The sequence below is a fragment of the Salmo salar genome, chromosome ssa07, assembly GCF_905237065.1.
Source record: "Salmo salar chromosome ssa07, Ssal_v3.1, whole genome shotgun sequence".
NCBI classification, from domain to species: Eukaryota; Metazoa; Chordata; class Actinopteri; order Salmoniformes; family Salmonidae; genus Salmo; species Salmo salar.
Window position 1 is genome coordinate 23,489,275 of NC_059448.1, and position 15,241 is coordinate 23,504,515.

At 44.1% G+C, this 15,241-nt stretch overlaps 1 protein-coding gene across 1 annotated transcript in view; it reads left to right on the top strand.

Moving 5' to 3' along the window:
* dnah2 (dynein, axonemal, heavy chain 2) overlaps positions 1-15,241 on the top strand; it is a 208,258-nt gene that overhangs the window by 164,799 nt on the left and 28,218 nt on the right. Inside the window, 7 exon segments of the mRNA XM_014206991.2 lie at positions 32-173; positions 1,574-1,743; positions 3,599-3,715; positions 4,097-4,261; positions 6,243-6,365; positions 6,697-6,845; positions 7,113-7,179. Of these exon segments, the coding sequence (XP_014062466.2) occupies positions 32-173; positions 1,574-1,743; positions 3,599-3,715; positions 4,097-4,261; positions 6,243-6,365; positions 6,697-6,845; positions 7,113-7,179 (933 nt within the window).

Below are 15,241 nucleotides of genomic sequence, written 5' to 3' on the forward strand. Positions count from 1 at the left end.
CCTCTCCTCCTCTTTCTCCTCTCCTCCCCAGGCGTTGGAGTCCCTGAATAAGAAGGACATGACAGAGATCAAGTCATACGGCCGTCCCCCGACCCTGGTGGAGACCGTCATGCAGGCTGTCATGATCCTCAGAGGCAATGAGCCCACCTGGGCAGAGGCCAAGAGACAGCTGGGTGAGAGCTATCTACCGCTCCATCTCTTTTTCTATCTATCTCTTTTTATGTCTCCCTACCACCCCGATTCTACCTGGGCAGGGGCCAAGAGACAGCTGGGTGAGAGGGGGGGAGGGGAGGGGGGGAGATTTGTAGATTTGGAGCAAAAATATAAGGAAAAGTACAGTAATGGAAAACTGTAATTTATACGTTCATTTTGGTTAGTATCAACAGTAAAATACTCTGAAACTTTAGTGCATTGTGGGAAAATGTTTAGGGCGGGGAAAGAATTGCTGTATTTCGAATGGTAATTGTAATTCCAGCCCCACAGAATACAGTACTGTACCGTATCTTTGGAGCACCAAAAAAACGTTTGACCACTAGTGGATGCATCATTGTTGTTTCTGTCTCATGAACATATTTTGAGGCGTGTCTTGTAAGAGGCTTTATCTGTACACTCGTGAGTGAGAATGCTGTACCAATTTTACTCCTCTGTGGTTCTAGTGCCCCATCTATTTAAAATCTATAGGGGATAGATTGGAGTGACAGCAAGTCTTAAACATGAAATGGTTGAGCATTTTGCCATGTCCTTTTGGTCTGTTTCTCCCGGTTTTCGCTGCCAGTTTGGAAGCCTTTGATAAGGCCTCTATAAGTGCAAGTGGTATAGGCCTAAAACGCAAAATATTCATTAAAATGCTGTAATGTGTAAACACTACCAAGCAGCCAAACTGCTTGGACCAATCCCTTGTAATTACAGTAAAATACTGTATTTCATTCATCCATTTATTCATTAATTGATTCCTATTACGGTAGCACTATAACAGTATAATACAGTACATTTTATAGTACTGTACTGTGTGTCATTACACAGTACTTGCTTTAATACCGTATTTATATTACAGTGGGTGTACTGCAATATGAAAGACAGAATGTTACTTGCCACTGAGCTGTCTGTAAATTACTATCAAATTCACGGCAACCCCTTTAAAGTGTATACCAGTGTTACTCAATCTGGGGACTCAAAGGGGTGTACATTTTAGTTTTTGCCTTAGCGCTACACACCTGATTCAAATGATCACCTCATCATCAGGCTTCGATGATTAGAATCATGTGTGTAGTGTGCAAAAATAAAAATGTGCAGGACCAGGATTGACCATCAGTGGTGTATACAGTAACTAGCTACAGTAGTGGGCGCAAAGAGGAAGAGCTAGAACAAAACCTCCGACATACTATATTGTATTAAGAAACTTTTGAATCCTTGCATTGAAAATACAGAAAGGTGAGAGAGGGAGGGGGGAGACAGAGAGAGAGAAATATGTTTCCCATGCCAATAAAGACCTTTGAATTGAATTGAGAGAGAGAGAGAGAGAGAGAGGTAAAGACAAGTTATTGACTGGTTGCCCTTGGTGTCTGGCATGCAGGCGAGGGCAACTTCATCAAGCAGCTGGTCCACTTTGACAAGGACAACATCTCAGACCGCGTACTGAAGAAGATCGGCCAGTACTGCACCCAGCCAGACTTTCATCCGGAGATCATAGGACGGGTCTCCCTGGCCGCCAAGTCTCTCTGTATGTGGGTCAGAGCCATGGAGGTAAGCAGTATACATACATATACACGCAGTGTCCAGTTTATTAGGTACACCCATCTAGTACCGGGTCGGACCCCTCTTTTCCTCCAGAACAGCCTGAATTCTCTGAGGAATGGAAACTTTGCTCATTTAGTATCAAAGGACCTAACATGTGCCAGGGAAACATTCCCCACATGGTTACACCACCGCCACCAGCCTGTACGGTTGACACCAGGCAGGATGGGGTCATTGACTCATGCTGTTTACGCCAGATCCTGACTCTGCTGTCAGCATGACGCAACAGGAACCAGGATTCGTCGGACCAGGCAATGTTTTTCCACTCCTCAACTGTCCAGTGTTGGTGATCACGTGCCCACTGGAGCCACTTCTTCTTGTTTTTAGCTGATAGGAGTGGAACCCGGTGTGGTCGTCTGCTGCAATAGTCCATCTGTGACAAGGATCAACGAGTTGTGCGTTCCGAGATGTCGTTCTGCACACCACTGTTGTACTGTGCCGTTATTTGTCTGTTTGTTGCCCGCCTGTTAGCTTGCATGACTCTTGCCATTCTCCTTCGACCTCTCATCTACGAGCTGTTTTTCGCCCACAGGACTGACGCTGACTGGATGTTTTTTGTTTGTCACACCATTCTTGGTAAACCCTAGACACTGTCGTGTGTGAAAAGCCCAGGAGGCCAGCAGTTTCTGAGATACTGGATCTTGCGTGCCTGGCACCGACGGTCATACCACGCTAAAAGTCGCTTAGGTCACTTGTTTTGCCCATTCTAACGTTCAATCGAACAGTAACTGAATGCCTCGATGCCTGTCTGCCTGCTTCATATAGCAAGCCACAGCCACTGTCTATAGGAGCAAACCATTTTGGTGAACGGGGTGTACCTAATAAAGTGTATATATATACTGTATACTCTCACACACACACACACACACACACACACACACACACACACACACACACACACACCCACCATTTCTATTCCGTGAACTACCAGATGTTACTTTCTCTCTCTCTCTCTCTCTCTCTCTCGCTCTCTCTGTCTCTCCCTCTCTCTCTCTCTCTGTGTCGCTCTCTCTCTGTGTCTCTCTCGCTCTCTGTCTCTCTCTCTCTTTCTCTCTCTGTGTCTCTCTCTGTGTCTCTCTCTGTGTCTGTGTCTCTCTCTGTGTTTCTCTGTGTCTCTCTCTCTCTGTGTCTCTCGCTGTCTGTGTGTGTGTGTCTCTCTCTCTCTCTCTGTGTCTCTCGCTCTCTGTGTCTCTCTCTCTCTCTGTGTGTGTCTCTCTCTCTCTCTGTCTCTCTCTCTCTCTCTCTCTGTGTCTCTCTCTCTGTGTCTGTGTCTTTCTCTCTCTGTGTTTCTCTGTGTCTCTCTCTCTCTGTGTCTGTGTCTTTCTCTCTCTGCGTCTCTCTCTCTCTGTGTCTCTCTCACTGTCTGTGTCTCTCTCTCTCTGTGTCTCTCTCTCTCACTGTCTCTGTCTGTCTTTCTCTCTCTCTCTCTCTCTCTGTGTCTCTCTCTCTCTGCGTCTCTCTCTCTCTGTGTCTCTCTCACTGTCTGTGTGTCTCTCTCTCTGTGTCTCTCTCTCTCTCACTGTCTCTGTCTGTCTTTCTCTCTCTCTCTCTCTCTCTCTGTCTCTCTCTCTCTCTCTCTCTCTCTCTCTGTGTGTGTGTCTCTTTCTCTCTCTGTGTGTCTCTTTCTCTCTGTGTGTCTCTTTCTCTCTCTGTGTGTCTCTTTCTCTCTGTGTGTCTCTTTCTCTCTGTGTGTCTCTTTCTCTCTGTGTGTCTCTTTCTCTCTGTGTGTCTCTTTCTCTCTGTGTGTCTCTTTCTCTCTCTCTCTCTCTCTCTCTGTCTCTTTCTCTCTCTCTCTCTCTCCCAGGTGTATGGTCGTATCTTCAGGGTGGTGGAGCCTAAGAGAGCCAGGCTGAACGGTGCCATGTCCCAGCTGGCAGAGAAACAGGCTTCCCTGGCAGAGGCCCAGGCGAAACTCATTGAGGTACACACACACATGCACACACACATGCACACACACATGCACACACACACACACACACACACACACACACACACACACACACACACACACACACACACACACACACACACACACACACACACACACACACACACACACACCAACTCAGAGAGGTACTGTACAGGGGTGGAGAGGAGAGCAGAGGACAACTGCCTGCCTGGGAAATACTCACTATAGCTGAAGCGTCTCTGGACTGTCAATGAGTCTGTGTGAGTGTTTGTGTTTCTCATTGGAACTCAGGTGCTTTTTGGAAGTGAGTATAGTAAAAATGAATCTAGTTGCGTGTGAATCTGTGTGCTGTATTTTGTGTGTGTGTGTGTGTGTGTGTGTGTGTGTGTGTAGGTAGGGGAGAAGCTGGACCTGTTGAAGAGGCAGTATGATGAGAAGCTGGCTCAGAAGGAGGAGTTGAGGAGGAAGTCAGAGGACATGGAGATCAAACTGGACCGGGCCGGGAAACTGGTGTCTGGACTGGCTGGAGAGAGAATCCGCTGGGAGGAGACTGTTGTGGTACAACCCCCTCTTATTGAGCTCACACAGCCAGCTAAAACACACTATCGCACACGCAACTCATCACACAGAGTTCACTCTAGAGGTCGACCGGTTATGATTTTCCAACGCCGATACCGATTATTGGATGGTCAAAAAAGCCGATACCGATTAATCAGATGATTTTTTTACATTTTATTTATTTATATGTAATCATGACAATTACAACAATACTGAATGAACACTTTTATTTTAACTTAATATAATACATCAATAAAATCAATTTGGCCTCAAATAAATAATGAAACATGTTCAATTTGGTTTAAATAATGCAAAAACAAAGTGTTGGAGAAGAAAGTAAAAGTGCAATATGTGCCATGTAAAAAAGCTAACGTTTAAGTTCCTTGCTCAGAACATGAGAACATATGAAAGCTGGTGGTTCCTTTTAACATGAGTCTTCAATATTCCCAGTTAAGAAGTTTTAGGTTGTAGTTATTATAGCAATTATAGGACTATTTTCTCTCTATACCATTTGTATTTCATATACCTTTGACTATTGGATGTTCTTATAGGCACTTTAGTATTGCCAGTGTAACAGTATAGCTTCCGTCCCTCTCCTCGCTCCTACCTGGGCTCGAACCAGGAGCACATCGACAACAGCCACCCTCGAAGCATCGTTACCCATCGCTCCACAAAAGCTGCGGCCCTTGCAGAGCAAGGGGAACAACTACTCCAAGTCTCAGAGCGAGTGACGTTTGAAACGCTATTAGTGCGCACCACCGCTAACTAGCTAGCCATTTCACATCGGTTACACCAGCCTAATCTCGGGAGTTGATAGGCTTGAAGTCATGAACAGCTCAGTGCTTGAAGCACAGCGAAGAGCTGCTGGCAAATGCAGGAAAGTGCTGTTTGAATGAATGCTTACGAGCCTGCTGCTGCCTACCACCGCTCAGTCAGACTGCTCTATCAAATATCAAATCATAGACTTAATTATAACATAATAGCACACAGAAATACGAGCCTTCGGTCATTAATATGGTCGAATCCGGAAACTATCATTTCGAAAACAAAACATTTATTCTTTCAGTGAAATACGGAACCGTTCCGTATTTTATCGAACGGGTGGCAACCCTAAGTCTAAATATTGCTGTTACATTGCACAACCTTCAATGTTATGTCATAATTATGTACAATTCTGGCTAATTAATTACGGTCTTTGTTAGGAAGAAATGGTCTTCACACAGTTCGCAACGAGCCAGGCGGCCCAAACTGCTGCATATACTCTCAAGAGAAGTGAAACAGTTTCCCTAGTTAAAAGAAATTCATGTTAGCAGGCAATATGAACTAAATATGCAGGTTTAAAAATATATATTTCTGTATTGATTTTAATGAAAAGCATTGATGTTTATGGTTAGGTACATTGGTGCAACGACAGCATTTCAACGACAGCATTTCTCGCGAATGCGCTTGTTAAATCATCACCCGTTTGGCGAAGTAGGCTGTGATTCGATGATAAATTAACAGGCACCGCATCGATTATATGCAACTCAGGACACGCTAGTTAACCTAGTAATATCATCAACCATGTGTAGTTAACTAGTGATTATGTTAAGATCGATTGTTTTCTATAAGATAAGTTAAATGCTAGCTAGCAACTTACCTTGGCTTCTTGCTGCACTCGTGTAACAGGTAGTCAGCCTGCCATGCAGTCTCCTCGTGGAGTGCAATTTAATCAGTCACAATCGGTGTCCAAAAATGCCGATTACCGATTGTTATGAAAACTTGAAATCGGCCCTAATTAATCAGCCGTGCCGATTAATCGGTCAACCTCTTGCACAAACCCAATAGTGTGTCTGAGTCAACTTTCAGAGTCGTTTGGTCAGAAGATTAGAAGGATAATTTCTTATCTTTAAAGTTGGCCGGTAGCTTTTCTCTTTCATCTTTCTTTGTTTTGATGGTCACATCCACGAGTGAGACCTGGAGATGTGTGTGTGTATCTCAGGGTTTGGAGAAAAACATGGGTTTTCTGGTAGGAGACTGTCTGCTGGCTGCAGCCTTCCTCTCGTACATGGGGCCTTTCCTCTCCAACTACAGAGACCAGCTGGTCTCAATCTGGATGAAACAGGTGAGTGGCAACGTCACTGTCTGGATTTCCCTCCACTCTGTCACACTACACCAGTAGGTGGAAATGTATGTATGTGTATATATTATTCACTGTTACCTTCATGTCTCTCTCTCTCACTCATACATTTAACCACATTCTCTGTTGCGGTTTCTTTCTTTCTCCCCCCGCTCTCACTCCCTCTCCCCCTCTCGCTTCCTCTCCCTCTCTCTCCCTCCCCCTCTCTCTTCCTCTCACTCCCTCTCCCCCTCTCACTTCCTCTCCCTCTCTCCCTCCCCCCTCTCTCTTCCTCTCACTCTCTCTCTCGCCTCTGCCTCCCTCTCTTCTCCATCAGGTGCGTGAGTTGGAGGTGCCGTGTTCTCCAGGTTTTAGTTTCGCTGTGTTCCTGTCCAAGCCCACGGCCGTAAGGGACTGGAACATCCAGGGTCTGCCCTCCGATGCCTTCTCCACCGAGAACGGAGTCATCGTCACCCGCGGCAACCGGTCCGACAACACACACACACATCCAGTAGAGACTAGCATCGTTATTCAGTTCTCTCCGTCTTTGCTTAGTGCTTAGTTTCATATTGCTAATATTACTTCAGTAGTCTAAACGAGACAAAACCGCTCAATTAAATCAAACAAACATTACACCTATCTCAGTCTCACAGACCTCACGGATGAGGCTAAGAAGACATACTAGATTTTGGGTGTTGTGGCTACTGTCTAGCTTGATCATGTAAAGGATTGCTTCTCTTTGTTTTTCCCAAGATGGCCACTGATGGTGGACCCACAAGGCCAAGCCCTGAAGTGGATCAAAAATATGGAGATGAAGAGGGTGAGACCTGCTTTGTACAAATGATGTCTGTCTCTCTCTCTCTCTCTCTCTCTCTCTCTCTCTCTCTCTCTCTCTCTCTCTCTCTTACCACACACACACACACCTTCTCTCTCCTCGCTCTCGCATTTCTCTCTGCCACTGTCTACTTTCATGGTATTGGCCTCGTACTCGCTGCATTGTGTGTTTGTCGACACATTCCATGTAACATGAATACAGTGGGGGGAAAAAGTATTTGATCCCCTGCTGATTTTGTACGTTTGCCCACTGACAAAGAAATGATCAGTCTATAATTTTAATGGCAGGTTTATTTGAACAGTGAGGGACAGAATAACAACAAAAATATCGAGAAAAACGCATGTCAAAAATGTTATAAATTGATTTGCATTTTAATGAGGGAAATAAGTATTTGACCCCCTCTCAATCAGAAAGATTTCTGGCTCCCAGGTGTCTGTTATACAGGTAACGAGCTGAGATTAGGAGCACACTCTTAAAGGGAGTGCTCCTAACCACAGCTTGTTACCTGTATAAAAGACAACTGTCCACAGAAGCAATCAATCAGATTCCAAACTCTCCACCATGGCCAAGACCAAAGAGCTCTCCAATGATGTCAGGGACAAGATTGTAGACCTACACAAGGCTGGAATGGGCTACAAGACCATCGCCAAGCAGCTTGGTGAGAAGGTGACAACATTTGGTGTGATTATTCGCAAATGGAAGAAACACAAAAGAACTGTCAATATCCCTCGGCCTGGGGCTCCATGCAAGATCTCACCTTGTGGAGTTGCAATGAGCATGAGAACGGTGAGGAATCAGCCCAGAAGGATCTTGTCAATGATCTCAAGGCAGCTGGGACCAGCTGGGACCATAGTCACCAAGAAAACAATTGGTAACACACTACGCCGTGAAGGACTGAAATCCTGCAGCGCCCGCAAGGTCCCCCTGCTCAAGAATACATATACATGCCCGTCTGAAGTTTGCCACTGAACATCTGAATGATTCAGAGGACAACTGGTGAAAGTGTTGTGGTCAGATGAGACCAAAATGGAGCTCTTTGGCATCAACTCAACTCGCCGTGTTTGGAGGAGGAGGAATGCTGCCTATGACTCCAAGAACAACATCTCCACCGTCAAACATGGAGGTGGAAACATTATGCTTTGGGGGTGTTTTTCTGCTAAGGGGACAGGACAACTTCACCGCATCATTTGACGGGGCCATGTACTGTCAAATCTTGGGTGAGAACCTCCTTCCCTCAGCCAGGGCATTGAAAATGGGTTGTGGATGGGTATTCCAGCATGACAATGACCCAAAACACACGGCCAAGGCAACAAAGGAGTGGCTCAAGAAGAAGCACATTAAGCACATTAAGGTCCTGGAGTGGCCTAGCCAATCCCATTGAAAATCTGTGGAGGGAGCTGAAGGTTCGAGTTGCCAAACGTCAGCCTCAAAACCTTAATGACTTGGAGAAGATCTGCAAAGAGGAGTGGGACAAAATCCCTCCTGAGATGTGTGCAAACTTGGTGGCCAACTACAAGAAACGTCTGACCTCTGTGATTGCCAACAAGGGTTTTGCCACCAAGTACTAAGTCATGTTTTGCAGAGGGGTCAAATACCTATTTCCCTCATTAAAATGCAAATCAATTTATAACATTTTTGACATGTGTTTTTCTGGATTTTTTGTTGTAGTTATTCTGTCTCTCACTGTTCATATAAACCTACCAATAAAATGATAGACTGATCATTTCTTTGTAAGTGGGCAAACTTACAAAATCAGCAGGGGATCAAATAATTTTTTCCCCCACTGTAGATGTAACTTTCTCTTGCTCTCCTCACCCTTGACCTTTACTATACTTACCGTGTTGGAAGGTCACAAGGTCCCTGAAAACATGAAGCATGACATGTACAATATCAAATCAAATCAAATGTCATTGGTCACATACACATGGTTAGCAGATGTTATTGCGAGTGTAGCGAAACGCTTGTGCTTCTAGTTCCGACAGTGCAGCAATATCTAACAAGTAATCTAACAATTCCACAACAACTACCTAAGACACACAAATAAGGAAAGGGATGGGTTAAGAATATGTACATATAAATATATGGATGAGCAACGACCGACCGGCATAGACGAGATGCAGTAGTATAAAATACATTATATACATATGGCATGAGTAATGCAAGATATGTAAACATCATTATTAAAGTGCCATTAATACAGTGACTATGTCACGCCCTGACCTTAGAGAGATGTTTTATTTTCCTCTAGTTTGGTTAGGTCAGGGTGTGATATGGGGTGGGCAATCTAGGTTGTTGTATTTCTATGTTCCATTCTATGTCTTCTATTTCTTTGTGTTCAGCCGAGTGTGGTTCCTAATCAGAGGCAGCTGTCTATCGTTGTCTCTGATTAGGAATCATACTTACTCAGCCCTTTTTTCCCCCCCTCCTTCTGTTGTGGGATCTTGTTTTTGTCAGCTCAGTAAGCATGCAGAACGTGACGTTTGTTTTTCCTTGGTTTGTTAATTTGTTTGAGTGTTTCTGAGTTACAATAAATATAAATATGAGCACTTTCCACGCTGCACCTTGGTCTACTCATTACGACGATCGTCACAGACTAGTAAAGTGACTAGTGATCCATTTGTTAGAGTGGCCAATGATTTCAAGTCTGTATGTAGACAGCATCCTCTCTGTGTTAGTGATGGCTATACAGTAACAGCAACATTCATTATATACAGTAGTGTATCTGTAAAATGGAATAGAATCTGCTTGATCCCCTCTGTCGAAGACGCTTGGACCTTCTTTTTTGATATTTTCAGTGGTATTGTTAACAAACACGCCCCCATAAAGAAAATGAGAATTAAAAACAGGTTCAGACCCTGGTTCTACCGTGATCTGGCAGACTTACTCCACCTCAAGAATTGCATTTGGCGAAATGCTCGGCACACGCATACTCAGGCTGACTGGCTCTCGTTCAGGCAAATGAGAAATAAGTGCACTCAGGCGATCCGGAAGGCCAAAGTTAGTTACTTTAAGGAGCAGTTCTCTCTCTGTGGGTCTAACCCCAAGAAGTTCTGAAAAACGGTTAAAGACCTGGAGAATAAACCCTCCTCCTCACAGCTGCCCATGTCCCTTAATGTTGAGGATGTGGTTGTTACTGACAAGAAGCACATAGCTGAGCTCTTTAATCACCACTTCATTAAGTCAGGATTCCTATTTGACTCAGCCATGCCTCCTTGCCTGTCCAACATTTCATCATCTCCCACCCCTTCTAATGCGACTATCCCCGATGCTTCTCCATCTTTTTCCCCTGCCCCGCTACAAAGTCTCTCCCTGAAGGCAGTCACTGAGTCTGAGGTGCTAAAGGAGCTCCTGAAATTCTGGGTCAGATGGTTTAGACCCTTTCTTCTTTAAGGTTGCGGCCCCTATCATCGCCAAGCCTATCTCCGACCTTTTTAACCTGTCTCTCCTCTCTGGGGAGGTTCCCATTGCTTGGAAGGCAGCCACGGTGCATCCTTTATTTAAAGAGGGAGATCAAGCTGATCCTAATTGCTATAGGCCATCTATTTTGCCCTGTTTATCAAAAGTGTTGGAAAAACTTGACTGGCTTTCTTGATGTCTTTAGTATTCTGATATAGAAGACAGAATTCCCAGCTTACAATAGTCAAAATGTTTATTCACGAAGGCACTCTAAAGTCAAAAATGAGGACCCAGTCCTTTTATAATACACACACATTCCTATCTTTAGACCCCTCCCTGCTCAAACAACCAGTACTTTTCCACTAACCACAAAGAACCATACATTTGGTCACATCCTTCAAGGCTTTCACCTCCCCTCCCCCGTTGGGGCCATCTTGGTTTGAAAACCTCTAATGATTTTCTATTATCTACTCTACAACTTCATTCTGCTTACATCTCTACTAAAGAATATAAAACCCTAGTATTACAATTCTAACAGATCTACACACATCCTCGTTTTATCTTCTCATGATTCTCAAACATTTCACACTATCATACAATTTCAGAGTGGAACACTTTAGCCATTATTCGAAAACATACAAATTATTCTATCATATTCTCTCTGGTATGCAATCTGGTTTATGCTCAGGTTATAGACGTGTCACTACAACCTTAAAGGTCCTCAATGAAGGCCCCACGCTCTTCTCAATTTACATCAACAACATAGTTCAGGCAGTAGGAAGCTTTCTCATCCATTTATATGCAGATGATACAGTCTTATACTCAGCTGGCCCCTCCCCGGATTTTGTGTTACACACTCTAGAAAAAAGCTTTCTTAGTGTCCAACAAGCTTTCTCTGCCCTTAATCTTGTTCTGAACACCTCCAAAACAAAGGTCATGTGGTTTGGTAAGAAGAATGTCCCTCTCCCCATAGGTGTGATTACTACCTCTGAGGGTTTAGAGCTTAAGATAGTCACCTCATACAAGTACTTGGGAGTATGGCTAGACGGTACACTGTCCTTCTCTCAGCACATATCAAAGCTGTAGGCTAAAGTTAAATCTAGACTTGGTTTCCTCTATCGTAATCACTCCTCTTTCACCCCAGCTACCAAACTAACCCTGATTCAGATGACCATCCAACCCTTGCTAGATTACGGAGACATAATTTATAGATCAGCAGGTAAGGGTGCTCTCGAGCGACTAGATGATCTTTACCATTCGGCCATCAGATTTGCTACCAGTGCTCCTTATAGGACACATCACTGCACTCTATACTCTTCTGTAAACTGGTTATCTCTGTATACCAGTCGCAACACCCACTGGTTGATGCTTATTTATAAAACCCTCTTAGGCCTCACTCCCCACTATCTGAGATATCTACTGCAGCCCTCCACATACAACACCCGTTCTGCCAGTCACATTCTGTTAAAAGTCCCCAAAGCACACACATCCCTGGGTCCCTCGTCTTTTCAGTTCGCTGCAGCTAGCGACTGGAACGAGCTGCAACAAACACTCAAACTGAACAGTTTTATCTCAATCTCTTCATTCAAAGACTCAATCATGGACAATCTTACTGACAGTTGTGGCTGCTTTGCTTGATGTATTGTTGTCTCTACCTTCTTGCCCTTTGTGCTGTTGTCTGTGTCCAATAATGTTTGTACCATGTTTTGTGCTGCTACCATGTTGTGCTGCTGCCGTGTTGTGTTGCTGCCATGTTGTGTTGCTGCCATGTTGTTGTCTGTTGTGTTACTACCATGCTGTGTTGTCATGTGTTGCTGCCTTGCTATGTTGTTGTCTTAGGTCTGTCTTTATGTAGTGTTGTGTTTTCTCTCGTCGTTGTGTTTTGTCCTATATTTTTATTTAATTGTTTTTATTTTGAATCCCAGCCCCTGTCCCCACAGGAGACCTTTTGCCTTTTGGTAGGCTGTCGTTGTAAATAACAATTTGTTCTTAACTGACTTGCCGAGTTAAATGACAGTTAAAAAAAATATCCCCTCAAGGAGCCAAATGGAGCCAGATTCTCCACTGTAATCCCATCAACAAAGCACATTTGAGACAGGTTTTGACAGTTGAATGCTTTTAGTTAGGACCAGTAGGCTTCCTTCATCAAATAAGATCCTTTCAGCACAGAGACACACGTGCCCGCTCGCAAGCACACAAACACACACAGTGACCCAGGTGAACAAGGAGGAAGTTTACAACTTCATTTTTTCCTCCCCAGCTCTGTGGTTTCTCTCCTCCTTTCTTTCCTCCTTCTCTCCTCCTTTCTTCAGACACTTGTTGTATGTGTTCAGTTTGGCCCTCTCGGTCAGTAAGGTAACGTCAGTAAAAAACTGTAAATTTCTTCAAAAGGCACCTTTTGTGTGTGTGTGTGTGTGTGTGTGTGTGTGTGTGTGTGTGTGTGTGTGTGTGTGTGTGTGTGTGTGTGTGTGTGTGTGTGTGTGTGTGTGTGTGTGTGTGTGTGTGTGTGTGTGTGTGTGTGTGTGTGTGTGTGTGTGTGTGTGTGTGTGTGTGTGTGTGTCTGTGTGTGTGTGTGTTTGAAAGAAACAGAGAGAGAGAATAGGTAGGTCTGTGTAGTTAACCTAAGAGTGAGTGATGGTGAAGGGAGGGAGGGGGGAAGAGAGAGTGACTCAGGCACCCCTTCTGTTTTTCTCAGTCTAGACCAGTCTGTGGGTCACCATGCCTTTTTTTCTGCCACTCTCAGACAAGACAGACGACACCAATTTTCACCCACGTCTGGCCAGGACTACCTTTCCTCTCTTCTCCTCTCGTCTCTTCTCTGGCCAATTTCACTTCTGATGTACACTACCGTTCAAAAGTTTGGGGTCACTTAGAAATGTCCTTGTTTTTGAAAGAAAAGCTTATTTATTGTCCTGCAAAACACCAGTCTCAACGTCAACAGTGAAGAGGCGACTCCGGGATGCTGGCCTTCTAGGCAGAGTTCCTCTGTCCAGTGTCTGTGTTCTTTTTCCCGTCTTAATCTTTTATTTTTATTGGCCAGTGTGAGATATGGCTTTTCCTTTGCAATTCTGCCTTGAAGGCCAGCATCCCGGAGTCGCCTCTTCACTGTTGACGTTGAGACTGGTGTTTTGCGGGTACTATTTAATGAAGCTGCCAGTTGAGGACTTGTGAGGCGTCTGTTTCTCAAACTAGACACTCTAATGTACTTGTCCTCTTGCTCAGTTGTGCATTGGGGCCTTCCACTCCTCTTTCTATTCTGGTTAGAGCTAATTTGCGCTGTTCTGTGAAGGGAGTAGTACACAGCTTTGTACGAGATCTTCAGTTTCTTGGCAATTTCTCGCATGGAATAGCCTTAATTTCTCAGAACAAGAATAGACTGACGAGTTTCAGAAGAAAGGTCTTTGTTTCTAGCCATTTTGAGCCTGTAATCGAATCCACAAATGCTGATGCTCCAGGTACTCATCTAGTCTAATGAAGGCCAGTTTTATTGCTTCTTTAATCAGGACAACAGTTTTCAGCTGTGCTAACATAATTGCAAAAGGGTTTTCTAATGATACATTATCCTTTTAAAATGATAAACTTGGATTAGCTAACACAACGTTCCATTGGAACACAGGAGTGATGATTGCTGATAATGGGCCTCTGTACGCCTATGTAGATATTCCATAAACAATCAGCTGTTTCCAGCTACAATAGTCATTTACAACATTAACAATGTCTACACTGTATTTCTGATCAATTTGATGTTATTTTAATGGACAAAACATTATGCTTTCTTTCAAAAATAAGGACATTTCTAAGTGACCCCAAACTTTTGAACGGTAGTGTATGTCCAGGACCCTTCTCCCTCCCTCCCTCCCTCCCTCCCTCCCTCCCTCCCTCCCTCCCTCCCTCCCTCCCTCCCTCCCTCCCTCCCTCCCTCCCTCCCTCCCTCCCTCCTCTCCTTTGTTCTTTCTCTCCCTCTCTGACCTTTCACTCCTTTCTCTAGCTGCTTTTAGCCTAGTCTCATCAGCACCACTCTACTCCAATGCTCTCCTATAATACGTCCAAAACGCTGACATTTGGGGACAATTGGGCAATGGCTTTAACAACGGTAACAGACGTGTAGTGCTGAGCCATTAATCAAAATGTCACAGATTTTTTTTGTTTTTTAAACAACAAATTGATCGAGTGGGTTCAATTATTTGAATTTCGTTTTTTTTCTTCTGTGAGCTCAATGCGTACGTTGCGCTGCAGTTTCTCTAGAGATAAATCAGAACATGCCCGAATTGTGCGATGTAGTAGGAAGTTGTAGTTTCCAACAGGCCAATGTTCTACATAGTTTAGCATTGAAAATGTGATAACTACAACGTCCATAATCCATTGCGTGATTGCTTGTCCAGTCTGTGTTTCTTTTACGCCTGCTTCATAAGGGAAAGAAGAATGCAGGACCAAGAAGGGATACATAGAATTATTTGATTTTTTTCATAGTGATTATTTTTTTATAATCGAACCAAAAGTGAAACCGAACCAACCTCAAAAAGCATTGATCGCTCAGTACTACAGGCGTGAACCAATGTCTACTCCTCTCTGACAAGGCTTTTTTGTGTGGTCGTTTTTCACTTTTCACTGTTTGCTTTCTCTTCTCTCATTCACTGGGATCTCTTCTCTC